General features: G+C 42.7%; 1 protein-coding gene across 1 annotated transcript in view; it reads left to right on the forward strand.

Moving 5' to 3' along the window:
* Positions 1-26,381, forward strand: part of LOC109870841 (solute carrier family 49 member 4-like) — an 81,929-nt gene that overhangs the window by 45,535 nt on the left and 10,013 nt on the right. Inside the window, exons 7-8 of the mRNA XM_020461501.2 lie at positions 6,629-6,756; positions 15,101-15,283. Of these exons, the coding sequence (XP_020317090.1) occupies positions 6,629-6,756; positions 15,101-15,283 (311 nt within the window). The remainder of the gene's footprint in view (positions 1-6,628; positions 6,757-15,100; positions 15,284-26,381) is intronic.

The following is a 26,381-nucleotide window of genomic DNA, read 5'->3' on the forward strand; positions in this document are numbered from 1 at the left end:
TCCAGTCTGGTTCTCTAACCTTGTCACATTTCAGTATTTAGTGATATCAATAATGAAAAATGCTTCCCCAGGTTTGTTTTTAAGAGGCAGAGGATGTTTTTTTTTTGGAGGGGGTGGGGTGGGGTGGGTGTTAGGAGTCTCAGGCTGTATCCCAAATGCCTATGAGTCCTGGTCAAAACTTGTGCACTACGTAGGGAAAAGGGTGCAATTTGGGATGTACACTCAAACCCCTTAGCTCCACTCTTTCCCTCCACCCCTCTCTCTGTCTCGCTGTCTCTATCTCAATCTCAATGTATTAAGTCCATGGTTGTGATAGACGAAGGGAGATGAATGAGTGAATAGTAATGCAGTAGGTCATGTCCGTGTAGCTGGTGGATAGAGCCATACACCATAGGCCCCAAACTGTGGACTATGCAGAAGGAAGGGATCAGTCATCTAGCTGAAAGATATATATTCATCGCCCGGCCCAATCAGCACTTCCAGGCAGGGCCAACGTCTCACAGTGCTGTAATTAGGAAAATTAGACCATGACTCTACACTATTGATTCATGGAAGTAATCTGTTCTTGGTATAGGCTGGAGTGGATCTACACATGTAGGATCTTAATTTGATCACCCTGTTGCAGGAAATGTAACATTTGTAGTGTATTTGAGATTTTAAAATGTTCTGAAGTTTGTAATTCCAACTTTGAATTAAAAAATGTATCAGCCCCTACAAAAATGTTCATTAATGAATTATTTGCAAACTTACTGAAATATGTTATTTGTTTGGTGTCGATCCAGGTTTAATGAGGTTTGGGTAAGGTTTGCCTCTGTTTGCAACCTCTGCTTATATGCAACAGAAAGTTGAAACAGAAACAGGGTTCTAGATTTGCATTGTAGGAGAGAAACAGAAATGGAACAGAGGTGGAGAACTAACTCATTAATGAGTCCCTGTCCCGCAGTTGATTGGCTTCCTCCTCACGTCTGGCTAAATTGGCCATCTGTTGGAGGTTAGCTAAGAGAGGTGTGTGTGTGTGTGTTGCCATGAGGGGTGATGTGTTTGGGAAGCGCAGTAACAGATTCCCCGGTTACCTAGCACTGGATCCTTGCTGACACCATTAATGATCCTTTGCCTACTGTTTTTCTGTTGATAGAGCTGCTGAGTTACATTACAGAGCACACATTAACACACACACACACACACACACACACACACACACCTTCCCGTGCCTGAACGCCTCACCTTACGTCACACAAACATCAGAGAGCAGCATGCAATGGGCAGCAGAAAAATAGCCCCATTAAAAACTTTTGCTGCAGGTGTTATGGTCATACTAAATTTGTCACATGCGCCGAATACAACAGGTGTAGACCTTACAGTGAAATGCTGAATACAACAGGTGTAGACCTTACAGTGAAATGATTACTTACAAGCCCTTAACCAATGATGCGGTTAAGAAAATACCTAAAAACAAAAAGTAACAGATAAGAGTATAGAGTCAATGTGCGGGGGCACCGGGGTCGAGGTAATTGAGTTAATATGTACATGTAGGTAGAGTTATTAAAGTGACTATGCATAGATAATAACAGAGAGTAGCAGCAGCGTAGAAGGGGGGAGGGGTCTTATGGCTTGGGGTTAGAAGCTGTTAAGAAGCATTTTGAACCTCGACTTGGCGCTCCGGTACCGCTTGCCGTTCGGTAGCAGAGAGAACAGTCTATGACTATGGTGGCTAGAGTCTTAGACAATTTTTAGGGCCTTCCTCTGACACCGCCTGGTATAGAGGGCCTGGATGGCAGGAAGCTAGTGCCTTGCGGTCGGAGGCCGAGCTATTGCCATACCAGGCAGCGATGCAATCCGTCAGGATGCTCTCGTTGGTACAGCTGTAGAGCCTTTTGAGGATCTGAGGACACATGCCAAATCTTTTCAGTCTCCTCAGAGGGAATATGTTTCATGACTTTCTTGGTGTGCTTGGACCATGTTAGTTTGTTGGTGATGTGGACGCCAAGGAACTTGAAGCTCTCAACCTGCTCCACTACAGCCCCGTCGATGAGAATGGGGGCTGCTCGGTCCTCATTTTCCTGTGGTCCACAATCATCTCCTTTGTCTTGATCACATTGAGGGAGAGGTTGTTGTCCTGGCAACACACGGTCTCTGACCTCCTCCCTATGGCTTGTTTCGTCGTTGCCTGTGATCAGGCCTACCACTGTTGTGTCATCAGCAAACTTAATGATGGTATAAAGTAGTGTGCTTCATGGGATGCGCTTTGTGATAGCCAAACAAACACTCCCCAACACATACACACACATGCTCCCAAATAAAAGGGGGAGGAGAAGGGGGAGAGAGAGACATTTCTTTGTTCTTTTGAAACTTTTATGTGTAATGTTTACTGTTAATTTTTTGTTTATTTCACTTTTGTACAGTTGAAGTCGGAAGTTTACATACACAGGTTGGAGTCATTAACTTATTTTTCAACCACCACTCCGCAGATTTCTTCTTAACAAACTATAGTTTTGGCAAGTCGGTTAGGACATCTACTTTGCATGACACAAGTCATTTTTTGTTTACAGACAGATTATTTCACTTATAATTCACTGTATCACAATTCCAGTGGGTCAGACGTTTACATACACTATGTTGACTGTGCCTTTAAGCAGCTTGGGAAATTCCAGAAAATTATGTCATGGCTTTGTACGCTTCTGATAAGCTAATTGACATAATTTGAGTCAATTGGAGGTGTACCTGTGGATGTATTTCAAGGCCTACCTTCAAACTCAGTGCCTCTTTGCTTGACATCATGGGAAAAATAAAATCAATCAGCCAAGACCTCTGAAAAAAAATTGTAGACCTCCACAAGTCTGCTTCATCCTTGGGAGTAATTTCCAAATGAAGGTACCACATTCATCTTTACAAACAATAGTACAATAGTACGCAAGTATAAACACCATGGGACCACGCAGCCATCATACGCGTTCTGTCTCCTTGAGATGAATGTACTTTGGTGCGAAAAGTGCAAATCAATCCCAGAACAACCGCAAATTATCTTGTGAAGATGCTGGAGGAAAGGGGTACAAAAATATCTATATCCATAGTAAAACGAGTCATATCGACATAACCCAAAAGGAAGCAACATCTCAAGGCATCAGTCAGGAAGTTAACGCTTAGTCGCAAATGGGTCTTCCAAATGGACAATGACCCCAAGCATACTTCCAAAGTTGTGGCAAAATGGCTTAAGGACAACAAAGTTAAGATATTGGAGTGGCCATCACAAACCCCTGACCTCAATCCTATAGGAAATATGTGGGCAGAACTGAAAAAGTGTGTGTGAGCAAGGAGGCCTACAAACCGGACTCAGTTACACCAGCTCTGATCCTAACTGACCTAAGACAGAGACTTTTTAGTGGGGTTAAATGTCAGGAATTGTGAAAAACTGAGTTTAAATGTATTTGGCTAAGGTGTATGTAAACGTCCGACTTCAACTCTATGTTTCCCATGCCAATAAAGCCATTCAATTGAATTAATCGAGGAAGGGGGAGAAGAAGGGGGAAGGGGAAGTCGGGGGGGAGAGGGTGAGGGGAAGGGAGAGTTTTTACCCACACTGACTCACATTAAAGACTTGAAAAATGATCATGTATTTATGTTTAGATGAACAAGAGATTTAAAATGAGTAATTAAAGTTAGTGAATTTGTTCTATTTTTTGGGGCTAGTGATGGTTCTTGTCGCTCGGTGATATCATTCCGTGGTCCTGTGTGACTTAGTTGGTCGAGCATGGTGCTTGCATCACCAGGGATGTGGGTTTGATACCCACGGGGGACCAATATGAAAATGTATGCACTCACTATTGTAAGTCGCTCTGGGTTAGAGCATCTGCCAAATTACGAAAAATGTAACATGTTTGACTGGTTCGGTCATTCAGTCCATGCCCTTGTCTTAGATCAGAATAGAGACAAATAGACCTGGTAATGATCATATCAAATGGAATAAGAATTGAATTATTTCTGAGGTTAGCCAGAGGAGAATGTGATGCTACAGAATATTCAAGCCTCACTATCTTCATGCCAATAAATCTGACACAACTGTAATTTATGTGCTTTTAGTTGAGACATTACCTCACAACAAGATACGTTTATTCTCCTGTCTTGTCAGCTGACTTTGTAGGGCATAAAGGAGTCTTGAATTATGCTACTTAGATTCAGTCATGCTGCATTTATTGATGGTTTCAATGCACAAATTATATATGAGTTTCAGAGGGAAGATACATAATACCGGCGGTGATGGTGGAGGAGGTAGGGGACTGTTACCCAACAAGATGAAGGGTTGACTGGGCTGCAGCCTCTGGCAAAGCCAGGGGAGAGTTGGAGAGTTGGGTCTGGGGGGGGCTAGTGGCAGATGGGTATGAGCTAAGGGCTTTGGTCAGGGAAAAAGTTAGCAGACTTGGTTGGGCAGTGCTTTGCTGTCCCTACCAAAGCACCCACTTCTAGGGTCCAGCATCCATATAACGTGTTCACTTCCAGTAAGTAGTGTACATAATTCTGTTATGATTCTCAGCCCATTAATGAATAGAAAGTAGATCCTAGATGTATTCTTCAGTCAGACAGAACACTGTGGGGGTGAAATGTTAAAACAGTGACAGATATGTCCACACACAGACAGTGCATCAGTGCCGGGCACAGACCTTTCAGGGAGCAGGTGCTCAAACTGTATTTTAGTATATAGTGATTGGCTAGTCTAGACTACCTGTGTTGGGTTGTTGATGTTGGGTCTTTCTGCCTTGGCCAACCAGACCCAATATTGATGATGTAAATCAAGGGTTATCCTGCTGTAGCAGGACTGTTGATTTGTAAAGTAGGTAGCTTGCTACACGACCGGTAAGCGCATCTCCCAAGCTCAAGCCATGCATGTTTGGATACTGGGCGCACACAATCTCTGTACAGGGTAAGGGTAATGGTGGGGTGGCAAAACCTGATGACTTCACAATGACTTGGGGGCAGTGGGTTCAAAACAACAATGGCAAAGGGCCGGTGGGAGGGCACAGGTAGACCCCTTTCTGTGCACGTGCCTGCAGTGCCTCTATGAATGTCTAATCTAAAATGAACTCACTGAAAATAAATGGTTTGAAGCTAAACAGTTTTGTTGGCTGAGAGGCTGTTCAAAACTGATTTCTGTCATATGTTCCCTGACTACACTTTTATTGAACTCTGAGACTGTGATGCTTATTTAACATTTCCTGTGTTTTCTTTCCATAAATAGTTCATTGTCAGGTTGAACACTCTCTGAAGCATCTTTTCTGAGCACAACATAACAATTGGCAATTAGTGTCTTTCCACCACCAGCTTCTATATGTACGATGTTGAAAGGTTCTATGTACTATTTTATTTTTATTTTTTATTTTACCTTTATTTTACTAGGCAAGTCAATTAAGAACAAATTCTTATTTTCAATGACGGCCTAGGAACAGTGGGTTACCTGCCTGTTCAAGGGCAGAACGACAGATTTGTACCTTGTCAGCTCAGGGATTTGAACTTGCAACCTTTCGGTTACTAGTCCAACGCTCTAACCACTAGGCTACCCTGCCGCCCCAACGATGCTGAAAGGTTCTATGTATGATGCTGAAAGGTTCTATGTACGATGCTGAAAGGTTCTATGTACGATGTTGAAAGGTTATATGTACGATGTTGTTAGGTTCTAATTCTCAGAGTAACAACTCTATGGACAATATGAAAGCTCAAACCAAGCTTATTCTCCCAGAGGATGAATACAGCTGCATTAGACAAAGACATACTCACACAAGCACTGATATTTAACCCTTTCTCATAGGCCGAGTCTCCTCCTACACATCTGAACAAACATCATTCTTTACTAAGTGATACGGGCCATAAACTTTTATTTCTCCCCTAACGTGACCTGACCTGATCTCAACCCCCCCTCCATCACTAATCTATGGCTCTCTCCCCTTATCAATGCCTGCCACGTGTGATCGCTTCCCTGCACTCGACACACAGCTGTCATGGTGCCTGGTACCAGACTGTGTCTCTTCTCCTCCCAGAGGATACCTCCCTGATGGCTAACAATAACATATCCTGACATAATGTAAACGTTATACATTACCCTCTCTCCCTCAGTGACATGAATAAGTACATTTCATATTCTCAGAATCCAACACTGCGTTCTGTGCTGGCAAATATACCCAGAGGACAGGAGTAAACCTGTCAGGGGTTGGTGGTTCAACACATGCTGAGAGGAATGCTAAAACACAAGAGGCTTTGTTTGGACAGCTTGTCTGGATGGATAGAGAGGAACAGACATCAAATATCTGCCTGCTTGCTTCACAGTCACTGGTGATCTAAATGACATCAGCTCATATCATGGTGTATGGCTGTAAACTGTCACCAGTTGTAACCCACGGACTGCTACATTCTCCTGTCACCATGTCTTCTTCCTTTTAATGCATGGTGACATGGAGGCATATAAGTCTACCTGAGACATGTTTACACAGTTGTGTTTGGAAGCCATGCTAAGCCATTTCTGAAGCATACCAAATTAGGCCAGGTTATACGAGTTGTTGTTTGGTTTTGTTGTTGTTTCAAACAATCCTTGTTTCTGTCTGTGTGCTCCAGGTTTACTAACTCGGTCTCTGTCTCTCCCCAGGTTTGCAGACTCTATCCGGGGCATGCTGAAGCTCATCCTGGTCCTGATGATGGCTGGGGCTTCCCTGGCCTCCACCTGGTTCACACTCACTTGTCTAACCAGGCTCACACACCTACCCTCCACTGCAGGTAGGCCTGGTAGAGCATGGTTTCCATGTCAGGAAGTGAGCATTTTACATGTAGGCAGTGCAACTGTTGTACACCCAGAGCATCCTAGAGCCACAATGGATACTTCAATAGCAGATTTGTCCTTTAGATTCAGGAAGGAACACATGGACTTAGTATAGTAAGTAGCCATTGGCTTGTGCTAGTCAGAATGGCTCACAGGAGCAAGAGTGAGGTAGCTGTTTCTGTAGTGAGGTAGCTTCATGTATGGTACCAGTCAAAAGTTTGGACACACCTACTCATTCAAGGGTTTTTCTTTATTTTCACTATTTTCTACATTGTAGAATCCTAGTGAAGACATTGCAACTCTGAAATAACACATATGGAATCATGTAGTAACCATAAAAGTGTTAAACAAATCAAAATGGGCAGAGAGGAGTGGCTGCGTCAACAACCCAACACATGTAGTCTAGACTAGCCAATCACTATATACTAAAATACAGTTTCAGAACCTGCCCCCTGAAAGGTCTGTGCCCGGCACTGATGCACTGTGTGGATCACATCTGTCACTGTTTTAACATATTTATTATTTTATTTAACCAGGTAGGCAAGTTGAGAACACCTTTATTTAACCAGGTAGGCAAGTTGAGAACAAGTTCACATTTACAATTGCGACCTGGCCAAGATAAAGCAAAGCAGTTCGACACATACAACAACACAGAGTTACACATGGAGTAAAACAAACATACAGTCAATAATACAGTAGAAAAATAAGTCTATATACAATGTGAGCAAATGAGGTGAGATAAGGGAGGTAAAGGCAAAAAAGGACATGGTGGCAAAGTAAGTACAATATAGCAAGTAAATACAATATAGCAAGTAAAACACTGGAATGGTAGATTTGCAGTGGAAGAATGTGCAAAGTAGAGAGATAAATAATGGGGTGCAAAGGAGCTAAATAAATAAATAAATACAGTAGGGAAAGAGGTAGTTGTTTGGGCTAAATTATAGGTGTGCTATGTACAGGTGCAGTAATCTGTGAGCTGCTCTGACAGCTGGTGCTTAAAGCTAGTGAGGGAGATAAGTGTTTCCAGTTTCAGAGATTTTTGTAGTTCGTTCCAGTCATTGGCAGCAGAGAACTGGAAGGAGAGGCGGCCAAAGGAAGAATTGGTTTTGGGGGTGACCAGAGATATACCTGCTGGAGCGCGTGCTACTGGTGGGTGCTGCTATGGTGACCAGCGAGCTAAGGGGGGACTTTACCTTGCAGGGTCTTGTAGATGACCTGGAGCCAGTGGGTTTGGCGACGAGTATGAAGTGAGGGCCAGCCAACGAGAGCGTACAGGTCGCAGTGGTGGGTAGTATATGGGGCTTTGGTGACAAAACGGATGGCCCTGTGATAGACTGCATCCAATTTGTTAAGTAGAGTGTTGGAGGCTATTTTGTAAATGACATCGCCGAAGTCGAAGATCGGTAGGATGGTCAGTTTTACAAGGGTATGTTTGGCAGCATGAGTGAAGGATGCTTTTTTGCGAAATAGGAAGCCGATTCTAGATTTAACTTTGGATTGGAGATGTTTTGATGTGAGTCTGGAAGGAGAGTTTACAGTCTAACCAGACACCTAGGTATTTGTAGTTGTCCACATATTCTAAGTCAGAACCGTCCAGAGAAGTGATGTTGGACAGGCGGGCAGGTGCAGGCAGCGATCGGTTGAAGAGCATGCATTTAGTTTTACTTTATATCACCCCCACAGTGTTCTGTCTGACTGAAGAATACATCTAGGATCTACTTTCTATTCATTAATGGACCGAGAAGCATAACAGAGTGTTATGTACAATACCAGTCAAAGGTTTGGACACACCTACTCAACCCAGGGTTTTTCTTTATTTCTTCATTGTCTACATTGTAGAATAATAGTGAAGACGCTTCAGGTCCCAAAGTAGTCTGTTTCAGAAGAGGTGTTATGTTAGGGCCTGGTCTGGCTCTGTCATATGGCTGTGAGCTACACTAGTTCATTTAGTAGACAAGATTAGCTTATAATTCTGTGGCATTATTTGATATATATATTTATTTATGAAGAATACAATTGAACCTAGCTGAATAAAATAGAAAGGATATTTTCTCCAAACAATTTGAGTGAGTGTGCACATGTGCTATTCTGTGTTGAGTGGTTAACATAGAAGCAGGTACTCCTATATGATTATTTTAGTTATTTACGTAACTTTAGTTGTGATACAAATGGTGGACTATATGTTTCGATTTCTAATACATTATATGGCTGCAAGATGCGACTCTAATGACGATTTGAAAATAGTTGCATGAAAGGCATGAGCTCTGCTTTGGTTTTTACACAGGCTGTACACTCTCCATCAGTCTCTCACTCACAGCTTGACAAGCACTTGATAATGCCACAAATTTCCCAGCGGCAAATATATAACTCACAAGTGATAGGCTGATATTGTCACCCATCAGACTATTCTTGATTTAATCTGGTCTTTACATAAATAAATGTCATCTATGCACTTAAATAGCGAATAGAGGACGCCTTTCTCATGGTTCTTTTTCATGCCAGACAGGCAGGCTATACTCCTGTTGTTAAGAGAAGCAATGTGCTTAATGTTAGGAAGGTTGAGAAATATATATATATATATATATATTGTTCTATAGAAAGCTGGTGGGATCCTCTTCTTTTTAATAGAGGTCATCACTCTGTTTTCTCACGCAATTGTATAGCCTATAGAAATGTTGCGCAACATGAGCTCATGGGTTCTGATGTTGCGCAACATTTCTAAAGGCTATACAATTGAAGTGTTTGATTAGAGTTTCAATCACATTTGCATTGATGTCAGAGTGATTAGAGGGACAATAGAGTGCTGAGTACCAGGCAGTTAGCATGTTTGGTAGGCTACTATTGACGATCAGCAGCATCAGAGCTTGGAGAAGCCTAATTACCATGATTAAACGGTCACATCGATTTTGACTGCCACCATGACTCGTCTCTGCCGGTGTGGCGGTAATACGGTCACCGTAACAGCCCTAAGAAAAGAGGACTAAAATATTATCATGGAGCAGCGCCATACTTCCTCTAATAAAGAGGACTAAAATATTATCATGGAGCAGCGCCATACTTCCTCTAATAAAGAGGACTAAAATATTATCGTGGAGCAGCGCCATACTTCCTCTAATAAAGAGGACTAAAATATTATCGTGGAGCAGCGCCATACTTCCTCTAATAAAGAGGACTAAAATATTATCGTGGAGCAGCGCCATACTTCCTCTAATAAAGAGGACTAAAATATTATCATGGAGCAGCGCCATACTTCCTCTAATAAAGGGATCAACTAGCCACAACCTGGGACCAACGGATGTAGTGGAGGAACAGAGCAGCGGTGGTTGACTGTTTGATACCAGCTGGTCATTAGAGCAGGACGGGGGGGGGGGGGGGGTAGAACAAAGGGCAGAGAGGATATTCACTGATGCCTGTGTCGCCGGTGCCGTGGTGTCGCCTCTGTTCCTCTGTGGCAGCAGACAGGCAGGCAGAGAGGCTGGCAGACAGACAGACAGGCAGATCGACAGGCAGGCAGATTGGCTGGCTCGGTCCTCACAGACAGCGTGTGATTAAGAGCGGTGCTGGGTAATGGGGAGTTGATTTGACCCAATCTGCAGTGATAAAGGAGACGGCCGTGGAGAAAACTGAGAGCCATGCGCTGCATCCCAAATGGCACCTTATTCCCTATATAGTGTACTACCATAGGGTTCAGGTCAAAAGTAGTACACTATATAGAGAATAGGGTGCCAATTGGGACACAAACATGCTCTGCTCCATGGTGATGGCTTAATCCGCTCACCCACCCCAGGGCCCCAGGGCTCAGCCTCAGAGCAGCTGAGACCTTGATCAGTGGCCAAGGCACACAAGCATGAACACACGCACCACACTAACGTTCAAAAGTTTGGGGTCACTTAGAAATGTCCTTGTTTTTGAAAGAAAAGCAATTTTTTTGTTCATTAAAATAACATCAAATGAATCAGAAATACAGTGTAGACATTGTTAATGTTGTAAATGACTATTGTAGCTATTGTAGCTTATTTTTACGGAATAAAGCTTATCCTGGTCCTGATGATGGCCTCTTCACTGTTGACGTTGAGACTGGTGTTTTGGAACACAGGAGTGATGGTTGCTGATAATGCGCCTCTGTACGCCTATGTAGATATTCCATTAAAAATCTGACGTTTCCAGCTACAATAGTGATTTACAACACTAACAATGTCTACACTGTATTTCTGATCAATTGTATGTTATTTTAAAGGACAAAACATTTGCTTTTCTTTCATAAACAAGGACATTTCTATGTGACCCCAAACTTTTGAACGGTAGTGTCTTTCCACATGCGCACACACACACCATGTGTCAGCATGTGGACACACACACCATGTGTAAGCATGTGGACACACACACCATGTGTCAGCATGTGGACACACACACCATGTGTCAGCATGTGGACACACACACCATGTGTCAGCATGTGGACACACACACCATGTGTCAGCATGTGGACACACACACCATGTGTCAGCATGTGGACACACACACCATGTGTCAGCATGTGGACACACACACCATGTGTAAGCATGTGGACACACACACCATGTGTAAGCATGTGGACACACACACCATGTGTCAGCATGTGGACACACACACCATGTGTAAGCATGTGGACACACACACCATGTGTCAGCATGTGGACACACACACCATGTGTCAGCATGTGGACACACACACCATGTGTCAGCATGTGGACACACACACCATGTGTCAGCATGTGGACACACACACCATGTGTAAGCATGTGGACACACACACCATGTGTAAGCATGTGGACACACACACCATGTGTAAGCATGTGGACACACACACCATGTGTCAGCATGTGGACACACACACCATGTGTCAGCATGTGGACACACACCATGTGTCAGCATGTGGACACACACCATGTGTCAGCATGTGGACACACACCATGTGTCAGCATGTGGACACACACCATGTGTCAGCATGTGGACACACACCATGTGTCAGCATGTGGACACACACACCATGTGTCAGCATGTGGACACACACACCATGTGTCAGCATGTGGACACACACACCATGTGTCAGCATGTGGACACACACACCATGTGTCAGCATGTGGACACACACACCATGTGTCAGCATGTGGACACACACACCATGTGTCAGCATGTGGACACACACACCATGTGTCAGCATGTGGACACACACACCATGTGTCAGCATGTGGACACACACACCATGTGTAAGCATGTGGACACACACACCATGTGTAAGCATGTGGACACACACACCATGTGTCAGCATGTGGACACACACACCATGTGTAAGCATGTGGACACAGACACCATGTGTCAGCATGTGGACACACACACCATGTGTAAGCATGTGGACACACACACCATGTGTAAGCATGTGGACACACACACTAGATGAGCCGCATTCACTCTCATACACACACACACCATGTTTAAGCATGTGGACACACACACTAGATGAGACGCATGCACTCTCTCATACACACACACACACCATGTGTAAGCATGTGGACACACACACTAGATGAGACGCATTCACTCTCTCATACACACACACACCATGTTTAAGCATGTGGACACACACTAGATGAGACGCATTCACTCTCTCATACACACACACACACCATGTTTAAGCATGTGGACACACACTAGATGAGACGCATTCACTCTCTCATACACACACACACCATGTTTAAGCATGTGGACACACACTAGATGAGACGCATTCCCTCTCTCATACACACAAGCACACATGTGCAACCGCACATTACAGTGGCGGAAGGTGCCATTTAAGATGAGGGAGGACAATTTTTATTTTTATAAAATATTTATGAGCATGGCCTTATTTCTATTACAGCATTGTTGGATGACTGTCATTCATATTCCATTCACCTTGTTCAATGTAACATCGATAGGTTTAGGCAACTACATGATACTCATATTTACCCTATACCTAGCTTCAAATAAAAGTTTATAACTTAGGTGCACAGTTCAAGAAACAAATTTGAGTAGTCAAGGTGACAGACTGTGACAGACTAACCTGTACCCCTGCACATTGACTCTGTACCGGTACCCCCTGTATATAGCCTCGTTTTTGTTATTTTATTGTGTTACTTTTTTAGTAACTTTAGTTTATTTAGTAAATATTTCTTAACTCTGCATTGTTGGTTAAGGGCTTGTAAGTAAGCATTTCACGGTAAGGCCTACACCTCTTGTATTTGGCGCTTGTGACAAATACAATTTGATTTGATTGATTTGACACCTTCAATTATGCCTTGCACACTCTTGCTTGCATTTAGCTGATCTGGGGTGTAATCATTAGTCTAAACAGTTGCAAAATGTTTACTAAACAACTGTTTCTATTGGACAAATTCAGGTAGGTGTCATGTCCTGACCTTAGTCCCTTTGTTATGTTTCTTGTTTATGTTGGTCAGGGCGTGAGTTGGGGTGGGTATTCTATGTGTTGTTCTAGTTTTGGTTTTCTATGTGTTTGGCCTGGTATGGTTCTCAATCAGAGGCAGCTGTCAATCATTGTCTCTGATTGAGAATCATACTTGGGTAGCCTGTTTTTCACACTTGATTTGTGGGTAGTTGTTTTCTGTTTTGTGTGTTTGCACCTTACAGGACTGTTTTGTGTGTTTGCACCTTACAGGACTGTTTTGTGTGTTTGCACCTTACAGGACTGTTTTGTGTGTTTGCACCTTACAGGACTGTTTTGTGTGTTTGCACCTTACAGGACTGTTTCGTTCACTCTCTTTTGTTGTTTTGTTATTCAGTGTTCAGTTGATTTATTAAATATTAACATGGACACATACCACGCTGCGCATTGGTCCGATCTTGACTACTCTTCCTCAGATGACGAGGAGAACCGTTACAGTAGGTCCCTCCCCGTTTCGTTCCATTTGCCTCCGTTTAAGAAACCTTTTACAAAAGAATCGGTGCAATGAATACACCCCTAATCACCCGCACACTCAGTTCATTTTCATAGCAGCGACATACAGCATCAGCACTTTGCTCGTTGTATAATTCCTTCTCTCATCTACGCGCTCGCCGCCTCTCACCTTTTCCCTTTGCTTATGAACTTTAGTGCACAACACAACAGCTGTCTGTGACCAGGCACAAAAACCTATCCAAGCCAAACCCTCACACCACAAACGTTTACCTCTACACAGCCTACGTCATTGTGACCATATTAACATTGTCAATAAACTAGAACTAATGCGTTAGTAAACCCACAATCCAATCGATATGTAAAGTCCTGTGTACGATGTACAACAAACTATTGTCTTTCTCTCTCTTTGAGGCAGCTACTCACCATATTTTATGCAATGCTGTGCTAGCTAGCTGTAGCTTATACTTACAGTACAAGATTCATTTTCTGGTTGGCCAACATGTCAATTCACACTGCAAGAGCTCTGATAGGTTGGAGGACGTCCTCTGGAAGTTGTCATAATTACTGTGTAAGTTTATTGAAGGGGGTGAGAACCATGAGCCTCCTAGGTTTTGTATTGAAGACTATGTACCCAGAGGAGAACAGAAACTAGCTGTCTTTGGCTACACCATGGTGCTACCCTAGAGACTGCTGTTGAGGCTGTTGTAGACCTTCATTGCAAAACAGTGTGTTTTAATCAATTATTTGGTGACGTGAATATATGTAGTATAGTTTTATCCTAAAAAAAATATAACATTTTTAATGTTTCACTTTTATTTTTATGAAATTCACTGAGAAGGAAGGTCCTCCACTGACACACACACACACACACACTTGGGACATTGGCCAGCACTAACTAACACAATTTGCCTTTTGCGTTGGAACAGAAACATCCCTCTGTGCCCTGAGAATAACTAAATGTAGTCAATCTCATTAAAAGACCCAGACAGGCTGCACAGCAGGGATTTTGCCTGTGGTTTATTCCCTATCCAATACCCACTGTTAAACCACCATTGACTTAGCTGGAATGACATTATGAGTGATCTTTGATACCTGTAGGAACACGGAGGCCGGTATTTGTTCTCATGGAGACACTGTTCTCACGGTCTCGCTAGACTAGTGTAATTTCACACTAGTTATAGTGCCATATCTAATGCACTCTGTGAACTGTTGATGTAAAAAGGTATTTTTAAGTCTCATTTTATTGATTCATTGATTTAATACACACATTGACTCCCTGTCCTCTGCTTTATATATACAATGTGATTTTTGATTGATTTACTGATCGATTCATTGATTAATTAACCCTCCGCCCCTCTGTCCTCCCCTCAGCCACCCTGTACACCTCCTGTATCGTATTGGGCATCTTCATCAACAGTAGTGTGCCCATCTTCTTTGAGCTCTTAATCGAGACCGTGTACCCCGTGCCCGAGGGCATCACCTGCGGGGTGGTCACCTTCCTCGGTAACCTGGTCACAGGCTGCCTCCTCTTCTTCCTCACCTTCTACACCACAGGTAAGACCGACAGGCCGATCACAGGTACAACACAAGATAGAGAGAGAGAGAATTAAATGAGAGGAGACAGCCCTAGAGCAGCCGGTCAGATTCCAACCCAGATGAAGAGGTCTGATGTGCCATCCATCTCCACCGAGGAGCATTTTAAGAAATAGATAGATACATTAGCTTTTGAGACCTTTTAAAGTTATAAAATGTATTTTGATTACAATTAAAAACACTGTTTTATCGCTCCCAGACTGGCATTCATTGTCTGAATCTTGCGGAACTTCATGTGAAATAGGTAAGCACAGCATACAACAGAAAGGACAGAATATCTCTTCCTGGTTGGAACAGAAGCAGGTCGGGAGCCTGTAGTGGAGCCAAACCATCATACCTCCTCTTTGTGTGTTCATCCCAAATGGCACCCTATTTCCAATGGGCCCTGGTCAAAAGTAGTGCTCTATGGAGGGAATAGGGTGCCATTTGGGAAGAAACCTCTGTTTCCCTCCCCTTTTAGCTGAGCTCCTTTCTGTTTGCAGAGCTCCTCTGGCTGATTAACCTTCACAGTAAGGTCAAACGCATCACAAAGCCAATCAGGTGGAATGATGAATAATGCTTAGAGAAACTTGACAGCATTCCCCTCTCAAACACTCTGGAGTAAATAGATAGAATATACTGTATACATATTTATACATACTGCATTTGTATTCATGAGATTCACACACACACACACACACATGTACACAAACACATGCTCACACACACATTCTCACACAAACACACACACACTTGCAAGTCCCCCTGGTGGTAAGCTGTATGAACTGACAGATACAGCTGTTGCCTGACAACTACATTCTGTCATGATCTACTAACTGGCTGGTACCTCACAGTACAGGTGGTGGATAGTCAGCCCTTAATTAGGGTGGCCACCTTGGACCAGAGGTTCTTTCTCCACTAACAAAGCTGACACCCGGACAGTGCATGTTCACCTATTTGACTGTGAGTGTTCCTGTTCCACCCAGCAACTAGCAGAAAGGGATTCAGGAGATTCGACAGGTCAGGCAGCAGAAGCAGAAGCCAGGTGCTGATGAATAAACATCAGTTTAGGGACCTTTACACTGTGATTCTAATCACTAGCGATATGTGTACAGTTTCCTCAGACTGGAGCGAGCTAGTGATTAATCATGAATTACCCATCAGTATAGATACATGCTTTCCAAATTGTACACTATCCTCTTCATAGTGCAATACTTTTGACCAGGGCCCATAGCACTCTGGTCAAAAGTAGGGCACTATATTAGGGAATAGGGTGCTGTTTAGGACACAGCAACCGTGTCATGTGGACAGCCAGGTGGTGTCAGATAGAGATGTCTGTAGTGTAGGATCAGGAAACTGATACAGGCCTCATAAAGTATACATTTTCCCCCTTCTAGTCGGTGGTGGTGAATGATAGCCTGCTGGATGGGTACAGATGGGGTTGTTTGTGTACTGGAGACTGAGGACCCATGTGGTCAGAACTGAGAAGGGAACAGTGTTGGCAGATTCCTCTCTCCCTCTGACACCCAGGAAGATTCAACCGAGATTAGAGCGCTTTGGCACAGCTTTAGCTTTTCAAATCTGACCTTGTTACGGTCACAGAGAGTAGTGTGGTTTGTTACCCATTGGTCTCACTCGCTCTCTCTCTCTTCTGTTCTGCTCTGAGTGATGCTCAGAGGCTATACCCAGCTGAGGCTGGTCTGAGATCTGTAATTATGGCCCCAGACATCTTGAGTAGCACACTCTTGTGGTATTCCTGTGTGGACTGCAAACTCTTAATGACTGCCAGCAGCTCAGACCTTTATGAATAGAGCAGTTGGTGTTCCTCAGGGCTGAGTGTTAGGACCAATTCATATGATATTTACATGTCTCTAGGAATGTAGAGCCCATTGGTTTAGATACTAGTTGAGATACTAATAACTACAGCTAAATCCAACTAGTTCCTTTTGATCAATCATTGGGGATGAACTGAGGAGAATATACACCACTAACAGTATGATGAAGCTCCAATATTTTCTCTCCTACCTGTAATTCATCTGTCATTAATTTCAGCTTATAACCGTAATTGATGTGACAGATATGTTGGTGTGGAATTAAAGCTGAACTCCATATAAATCTTAGCCTTTTTAAAATCCTCCCCACTCCCTCCTATATTTAAAATTGGCAACCTCAGCCTCAAGGATGTTCATTTATTTTTTTGGCTACGGTTTTTTAAAGAAGTTATACATTTGTAAATGTATTAAATGTCTATTTTAATATCAACTTAGTGGGTCCCAACGGTCTTCTATCCCAGCAGAGTGTTTTGTCCAAAATGGCACCCTATTCCTATTATGTAGTGCACTACTTTTGACCAGAGCCACTATATAGGAAATAGGGGACCATTTGGGAAGCAGCAAGCCTAATCCCCAAGGTCACTTAACCACTGAGACCTGAAAACATGAATGGAGACAACACTGGCTATATGAATACATACTGCTACAGTTGTTGGTACTTTAGAGTTCATCTGATAGTTGTTTATGTGATTTAGCTATGGAGTGGTGGGTGGAATAGAGAGCAGGGAGCTGTATTGTTGAGCATCAAAGACTCCTCGTCTATGTGGAGGAGTTAGGGCTTGTGTGGGGTAGGCGGCAATATTGGTTGCGTTTGTTGTCAAGACTTCAACACGGGAAACAGAAATAATTCACAGAGCTGAAATAATTGCCACTCTTCTGTTTTCTTCAAACTTTTTTTTGTAAACTTTGCCAAATTTGTCTGAAGTACAAAACTATGAGATTAATAATATGTTCTTTGGTGACATACAGTTGAAGTCGGACGTTTACATACACCTTAGCCAAATACATTGAAACTCATTTATTTTTTTTATTTTTTTTTACATTTAATCCTAGTAAAATTTCCCTGTCCTAGGTCAATTAGGATCACCACTTTATTTTAAGAATGTGAAATGTCAGAATAATAGTAGTGATTTATTTCAGCTTTTAATTATTTCGTCACATTCCCAGTGGGTCAGAAGTTTATATACACTCAATTAGTATTTGGTAGCATTGCCTTAAACAATTTAAACTTGGATCAAATGTTTCAGGTAGCCTTCCACAGGCTTCCCAAAATAAATTGAGTGAATTTTGGCCCATTCCTCCTGGCAGAGTCCGGTTTGTAGGCCTCCTTGCTCGCACATGCTTTTTCACTTCTGCCCACAAATTTTCTATAGGATTGAGGTCAGGGGTTTGTGATGGCCACTCCAATACCTTGACTTTGTTGTCCTTAAGCCATTTTGCCACAACTTTGGAAGTATGTATGGGGTCATTGTCCATTTGGAAGACCCATTTGCGACCAAGCTTTAACTTCCTGATTGATGTCTTGATGTTGCTTCAATATATGCACATCCTTTCCCTCCTCATGTTGCCATCTATTTTGTGAAGTGCACCAGTCCCTCCTGCAGCAAAGCACGCCCACAACATGATGCTTCCACCCCCGTGCTTCACGGTTGGCATGGTGTTCTTCGGCTTGCAAGCCTCCCCCTTTTTCCTCCAAAAATAACGATGGTCATTATGGCCAAACAGTTGTATTTTTGTTTCATCAGGCCAGAGGACATTTCTCCAGAAAAGTACGATCTTTGTCCCCATGTGCAGTTGCAAACTATAGTCAGTTTTTTTTATTGCGGTTTTGGAGCAGCGGCTTCTTCCTTGCTGAGCGGCCTTTCAGGTTATGTCGATATAGGACTAATTTTACTGTGTATATAGATACTTTTGTACATGTTTCCTCCAGCATCTTCACAAGGTCCTTTGCTGTTGTTCTGGGATTGATTTGCACTTTTTGCACCAAAGTACGTTCATCTCTAGGAGTCAGAATGCGTCTCCTTCCTGAGCGGTATGACGGCTGCGTGGTCCCATGGTGTTTATACCTGCGTACTATTGTTTGTACAGATGAACCTGTACAGATGTCATGGCTTCTAAAGCCATGACATAATTTTCTGGAATTTTCCAAGCAGTTTGAGGGCACAGTCAACTTAGTGTATGTAAACTTATGACCCACTGGAATTGTGATACAGTGAATTGTAAGTGAAATAATCTGTCTGTAAACAATTGTTGGAACAATTACTTGTGTCATGCGCAAAGTAGATGTCCTAACCGACTTGCCAAAACTATAGTTTGTTAAGAAGACATTTGTGGAGTGGTTGAAAAACGAGTTGTAATGACTCCAACCTAAGTGTATGTAAAGTTCCGACGTCAACTGTATCTGGAATCTGTAACCTTTAGTGAGTGTTATGGAGGCAGCGAAGACCATAGCTCCGTGTAGAGACATGTTGATCCAGAACAATGATTCTGTTTTGCAGTTGCTCTTTCATTTTTGGGATGTTTTTGAATGATTGTGGTGAGAACAGTTGATACTATAATCACACCTCCTATTTGAAATACACATAGTCATATTAAATGACACAACAGCCTCAATGTCTTCCCACCTAGTCTGACATTAATAGAAAGTCATTATTCTCATTTTGTTTCATTGAACGTTTAATGATTTCATTTCGATTAGTTAAGTCATATTTATATCAGACAAATGTCAGCCAGCTTCATTCCCCTTTTCCCCCCAAAAAAAAATCGAACTGAGGAAAGTGAGAATGGGAGGAATAAATCAGTCTGAAACGTGACGTCCATTTTAAACGCACCAGCATCATTGGCCACAATTAGGAATAATTGCGGTAGCAATAAGTGACTTCTGCTCGAGTCTCTGTGCGCGTGTGAGTTTGCGTGTGTGTGTGTGTGTGTGTGTGTGCGCGTAAGTCTGTGGCGCCCATGAAATTGTGTCAGCTATTTTAATGCAAATACATGCTTGTCTCACGATAATTGACTGTTAATTAACATTAACACATTTAGCATCTCCAAGCCTCCACACATACAAGCTGCGTACAGGCTGCAGATGCGTGCCTTTGGAACATCTACATTTCAAAAAGTTAAATACATCCATTAAATATACACCATCACAATAAATCCATTTAATGTACACCATCACAATAAATCCATTTAATGTACACCATCACAATAAATCCATTTAATGTACACCATCACAATAAATCCATTTAATGTACACCATCACAATAAATCCATTTCATGTACACCATCACAATAAATCAATTTCATGTACACCGTCACAATAAATCCAGTTCATGTACACCGTCACAATAAATACATTTCATGTACACCGTCACAATACATCCATTTCATGTACACCGTCACAATACATCCATTTAATGTACACCGTCACAATAAATACATTTCATGTACACCGTCACAATAAATACATTTCATGTACACCGTCACAATAAATACATTTCATGTACACCATCACAATAAATCCATTTCATGTACACCATCACAATAAATCCAGTTCATGTACACCGTCACAATAAATACATTTCATGTACACCATCACAATACATCCAGTTCATGTACACCGTCACAATAAATACATTTCATGTACACCGTCACAATACATCCATTTCATGTACACCATCACAATAAATCCATTTCATGTACACCATCACAATAAATCCAGTTCATGTACACCGTCACAATAAATACATTTCATGTACACCATCACAATACATCCAGTTCATGTACACCGTCACAATAAATACATTTCATGTACACCATCACAATACATCCAGTTCATGTACACCGTCACAATAAATACATTTCATGTACACCGTCACAATACATCCATTTCATGTACACCGTCACAATACATCCATTTAATGTACACCGTCACAATAAATACATTTCATGTACACCGTCACAATAAATACATTTCATGTACACCGTCACAATAAATACATTTCATGTACACCGTCACAATAAATCCATTTCATGTACACCATCACAATAAATCCAGTTCATGTACACCGTCACAATAAATACATTTCATGTACACCGTCACAATACATCCATTTCATGTACACCGTCACAATACATCCATTTCATGTACACCGTCACAATAAATACATTTCATGTACACCGTCACAATAAATACATTTCATGTACACTGTCACAATACATCCATTTCATGTACACCGTCACAATACATCCATTTAATGTACACCGTCACAATAAATCCATTTCATGTACACCGTCACAATACATCCATTTAATGTACACCGTCACAATACATCCATGATTTATTTTAGGCAGGTCTAAAGAAACATTATGATATAAAGAAAAATGTATTTCAGAAGAACAGAATATGAGTTGGCCTACTTTATGTTATCTGGCTAAGTGCCATTCCAGAGGCTGTAGGCTTGTTCATTTAGCAGACAAGATATGCTTATAAGTCCCAAACCATTATTTTATATTATATGATTTTATAGTAAGAACAATATAATTGAACTTAGCTGAATGAAATAGAAAGGATGTTTTTCCCATTCCGGAGCAAGTGTGCATATGAAGTGGCTATGTTGAGGGTAAAAGTGATCATTTGAAACAGGTCCTATACTCTAGATTTAGAGTTATTTGGAGACTTTACGATACAAACCTTAGAATATCTTAGAAATCAAAACATACAGTAAGTTTGGACACAACTACTCATTCAAGGGTTTTTCTTATTTTTTTAAAACTATTTTCTACATTGTAGAATAATAGGGAAGACATCAACTCTGAAATAACACATATGGAATCATGTAGTAACCAAAAAAGTGTTACACAAATCAAAATATATTTGAGATTCTTCAAAGTAGCCGCCCTTTGCCTTGATGACAGCTTTGCTCACTCTTGGCATTCTCTAAATACATAAATAAAAACCCTGGAATGAGTAGGTGTGTCCAAACTTTTGACTGGTGCTGTATATGGGCTGCACTAGGGGCTATTGATTTGAGAAAGTCACACAAAAAACTTGCACTCCTTTCCTCAGACTACACACGCTGTTTTCTCATCAAGCCATAATATTTTCACCCATCAGACTATTCTCAATTTAATTTATCATTACTAATAATTATCGAATGAGCAGAAATAGGGGCAGGAACAAGTCATCCGTATGCACTGGAATAGCGAATAGAGGCCATTTCCACACAGTTTGTTTTTCAATCATGCCGGGTAGGATACTCTTGTTTTATAGCGGAGCTTGTGCTTAATATGAGCAGCTGAGAAATAAATGTAGTAGCAGCTGGGATCCTCTTTTTAGTGACAACTATCAAAACTCCGCTTTCACACAGGATTGCATAAAGAAATGTCTGGGCTTATAAGGATACGTATTTCACTCCATGCATCAACACTGTCTTAGGAGCACGCAGCCTCTCGCTGCGCGACAGGTGATATTCCTCCCACCCAACCTCTGTATGCCATGGGCTCTCCAACATTGTTCCTGCAGCTACCCAGTGCTTCATTTGTGAAACCAAGTGAAATCTGTTCGGGAATGTCAATCTTAACATGTTTTCACAACAAAACATATTTAATTAAACTGTTGACAGCCCCTCTCTCTGCGCGCTCAAGAAAGTAATGAAGGAGAGAGAGGGGGAGCTGGCAATGCATTGTGGTGAGATATTCTGTAGCTAAAGGTAATGTCAGCCTATTCATTAAATATATCAAAATCCCTGTTACTAGGCTATTCAAAATCAAATACAGTGGGACTCTCTGTTACTAGGCACTGCATCACAGTGCTAGAGGTGTCACTAAAGACCCGGGTTCGATCCCAGGCTGTGTCGCAGCCGGCCGCGCCCGGGAGACCCATTGAGAGGCATTGCACAATTGGCCCAGCGTGGTCCAGGTTAGGGGAGGGTTTGGCCGGCCAGGATGTCCTTGTCCCACTGCGCTCTAGAAACTCCTTGTGGCGGACTGGACGCCTGCACGCTGACTTTGGTTGGCAGCTGTACGAGGTTTCCTCTGACACATTTGTGCGGCTGGCTTCCAATTAAACCGGACATTTTGAATCAGTTATTTTTTGTCATATTTATTTTGCCATGCGTAATATGCTATGTATTGTATAACAGCACAATCATTATTTAAATTCCATAATTTTTTTTCGGGCTTGGGCTCATAGATATGCCTATGTGCCTTTTTCTACTCAATTGGTCAGGAGCTGGGACTCTACAAGGTGTGGAAAGAGTTCCACGGGGATGCTGGCCCAAGTTGACTCAAATGCTTCCCACAGTTGTGTCAATAAACTCTAATATGCATATGTGGTTTTGAAAGAATCATCACCTTAGTGATGTCCATTTAGTGTAATGTTTGAAACAACACCCAAATGACCATGTTTTCTACTCAGTTTCAACCTGTTTTCTTTCTTAAAATTGATAGATGACAGTGAGGTGAGTTTTAAAAGCATGATACTGTTTTGATGATAAGTGTTTGATGTGATTTTCGAATGCATTTCCATTGATGTCAGAGTGGTTAGAGGGACAATGGAGCCCTGGCTACGAGGCCATTTAGGACCTGATGGAGGGACAATAGAGCCCTGAGTACCAGGCCATTAGGACCTGATGGAGGGACAATAGAGCCCTGAGTACCAGGCCATTAGCGACCAGACTGTCATTATTTATTTTTTATTTTACTAGGCAAATCAGTTAAGAAAAATTCTTATTTTCAATGACGACCTAGTGGGTTAACTGCCTGTTCAGGGGCAGAACGACAGATTTGTACCTTGTCAGCTCGGGGATTTGAACTTGCAACCTTCCGATTACTAGTCCAATGCTCTAACCACTAGGCTACCCTGCCGCATTAGAGAGTTGGGTTCTACCAACACATATCCAGAATGCATAAAAGGAGATTACCTCAACAGTCATGGAATTTTACTGTGGTCGTGAGTCATGACAGCCAGTGTGGCAGTAATACGTTCATAGGGTGCATAGGGTGAGGTGTCAGAGCTAAATAGCCGTCTGTGTCTGGCCTTGACGCGCTCCCCCAGTCCCCCGTGTCCCTGCTTTGTGTACCAGCCTGTGGGTGTCTGCAGCTGTTTATGTTATTCCACTCCCTCCCGCTCCCTCACTTCTGAAATCGACACAGACAGAAGGAGAAGAGAACACCTGCCTAATATTGAGTTGCAACCCCTCACCCCTTTTGCCCTCAGAACGACCTCAATTGGTCAGGAGCTGGGACTCTACAAGAGGTTGAGAGAGTTCCACAGGGGTGCTGGCCCATGTTGACTTCAATGCTTCCCATAGTTGTGTCAAATTGGCTGGATGCCCTTTGGGTGGTGGACCAATCTTGATACACACAGGAAACTGTTGAGCGTGAAAAACCCAGCAGTTCTTGACACAAACTGGTGCGCCTGGCACCTACTACCATACCCGCTCAAAATCTTTTGTCTTGCCCATTCACCCTCTGGCACACATACACAATCCATGTCTCAAGGCTTAAGCATCCTCCTTTATCCTGTCTCCTCCCCTTCATCTACACTGATTTGAAGTAGATTTAACAAGTGACATCAATAAGGGATCATAGACTGACCAGGTAAATTCAGGTGAAAGCTATGTCATGGAAAGAGCAGGTGTTCCTAATGTTTTGTACACTCCGTGTAGAGCCAGAGGAAGAAGTGAAAACATAATTTAAATGGTCCTTTTTAACTGAGCACTGAGGTACTGGAGCTATGATAGCTTGTGAGGAATTGCATCGTCGTCTCTCTCCCCAGAGGCTCTTTCATTATTACTGTTCAGAAAGGGAAATTATGTCCACTCCTATTCCCCTTTGATTTGCTGTTCAAGCAACTCCAAATAGTTTTGCTTTCTCTCTTACTTTCCACACACTGCAGCCCTGCTACTCATCACTGATGATGTCACTGGGACCATTGGCTGCTCTTGAGCCGGTTAGCCACTTCTTTACCACCAAATACCTGACTGGATTACGAGAGATTTGGTTGGTTGGTGGGCATACATAGACACATTAGCATTCATTCAGACATCTCTCCTCCCTCTCTGTTCTCTCTGTCTTCATCTAAATGGATGAGTCTGGGTCAGGCAGGCTGTGGAGACAGAGCTGTCAGATAAACACAACTCCCATAACTTCCCACACAACCAGGCAACAGGTTACTGATCTAACCTGATTAATGATTGTGCTACTTCAGGATGAAACATCTTCCACCTCATCACTTCTCTTAACTCTCTCTCTGTCCACTGAGCTCTGAACTCACAGATGTTCTCTCTCTCTCTCTCTCTCTCTCTCTCTCTCTCTCTCTCTCTCTCTCTCTCTCTCCTCTCTCTCTCTCCTCTCTCTCTCCTCTCTCTCTCTCTCCTCTCTCTCTCTCTCTCTCTCTCTCTCTCTCTCTCTCTCTCTCTGTCCACTGAGCTCTGGACCCACATATGTTCTCTCTCTCTGTCCACTGAGCTCTGGACTCACAGATGTTCACTCTCTCTCTGTCCACTGAGCTCTGGACCCACAGATGTTCTCTCTCTCTGTCCACTGAGCTCTGGACTCACATATGTTCTCTCTCTCTGTCCACTGAGCTCTGGACTCACAGATGTTATCTCTCTCTCTCTCTCTGTCCACTGAGCTCTGGACTCACAGATGTTCTCTCTCTCTCTCTCTCTCTGTCTGTCCACTGAGCTCTGGACTCACAGATGTTCTCTCTCTCTCTCTCTCTGTCCACTGAGCTCTGGATTCACAGATGTTCTCTCTCTCTCTCTCTCTCTGTCCACTGAGCTCTGGACTCACAGATGTTCTCTCTCTCTCTCTCTCTCTGTCCACTGAGCTCTGGACTCACATGTTCTCTCTGTCCACTGAGCTCTGGACTCACAGATGTTATCTCTCACTCTCTCTCTGGACTCACAGATGTTCTCTCTCTCTCTCTCTCTCTCTCTCTCTGTCCACTGAGCTCTGGACTCACAGATGTTCTCTCTCTCTCTCTCTCTTCTCTCTCTCCTCTCTCTGTCTCTCTCTGTCCACTGAGCTCTGGACTCACAGATGTGCTCTCTCTCTCTCTCTCTCTCTCTCTCTCTGTCCACTGAGCTCTGGACTCACAGATGTTATCTCTCTCTCTCTCTCTGGACTCACAGATGTTCTCTCTCTCTCTCTTCTCTCTCTCTGTCCACTGAGCTCTGGACTCACAGATGTTCTCTCTCTCTCTCTCTCTCTCTCTGTCCACTGGCTCTGGACTCACAGATGTT

The sequence above is a fragment of the Oncorhynchus kisutch genome, linkage group LG26, assembly GCF_002021735.2.
Source record: "Oncorhynchus kisutch isolate 150728-3 linkage group LG26, Okis_V2, whole genome shotgun sequence".
Lineage (NCBI taxonomy): Eukaryota > Metazoa > Chordata > Actinopteri > Salmoniformes > Salmonidae > Oncorhynchus > Oncorhynchus kisutch.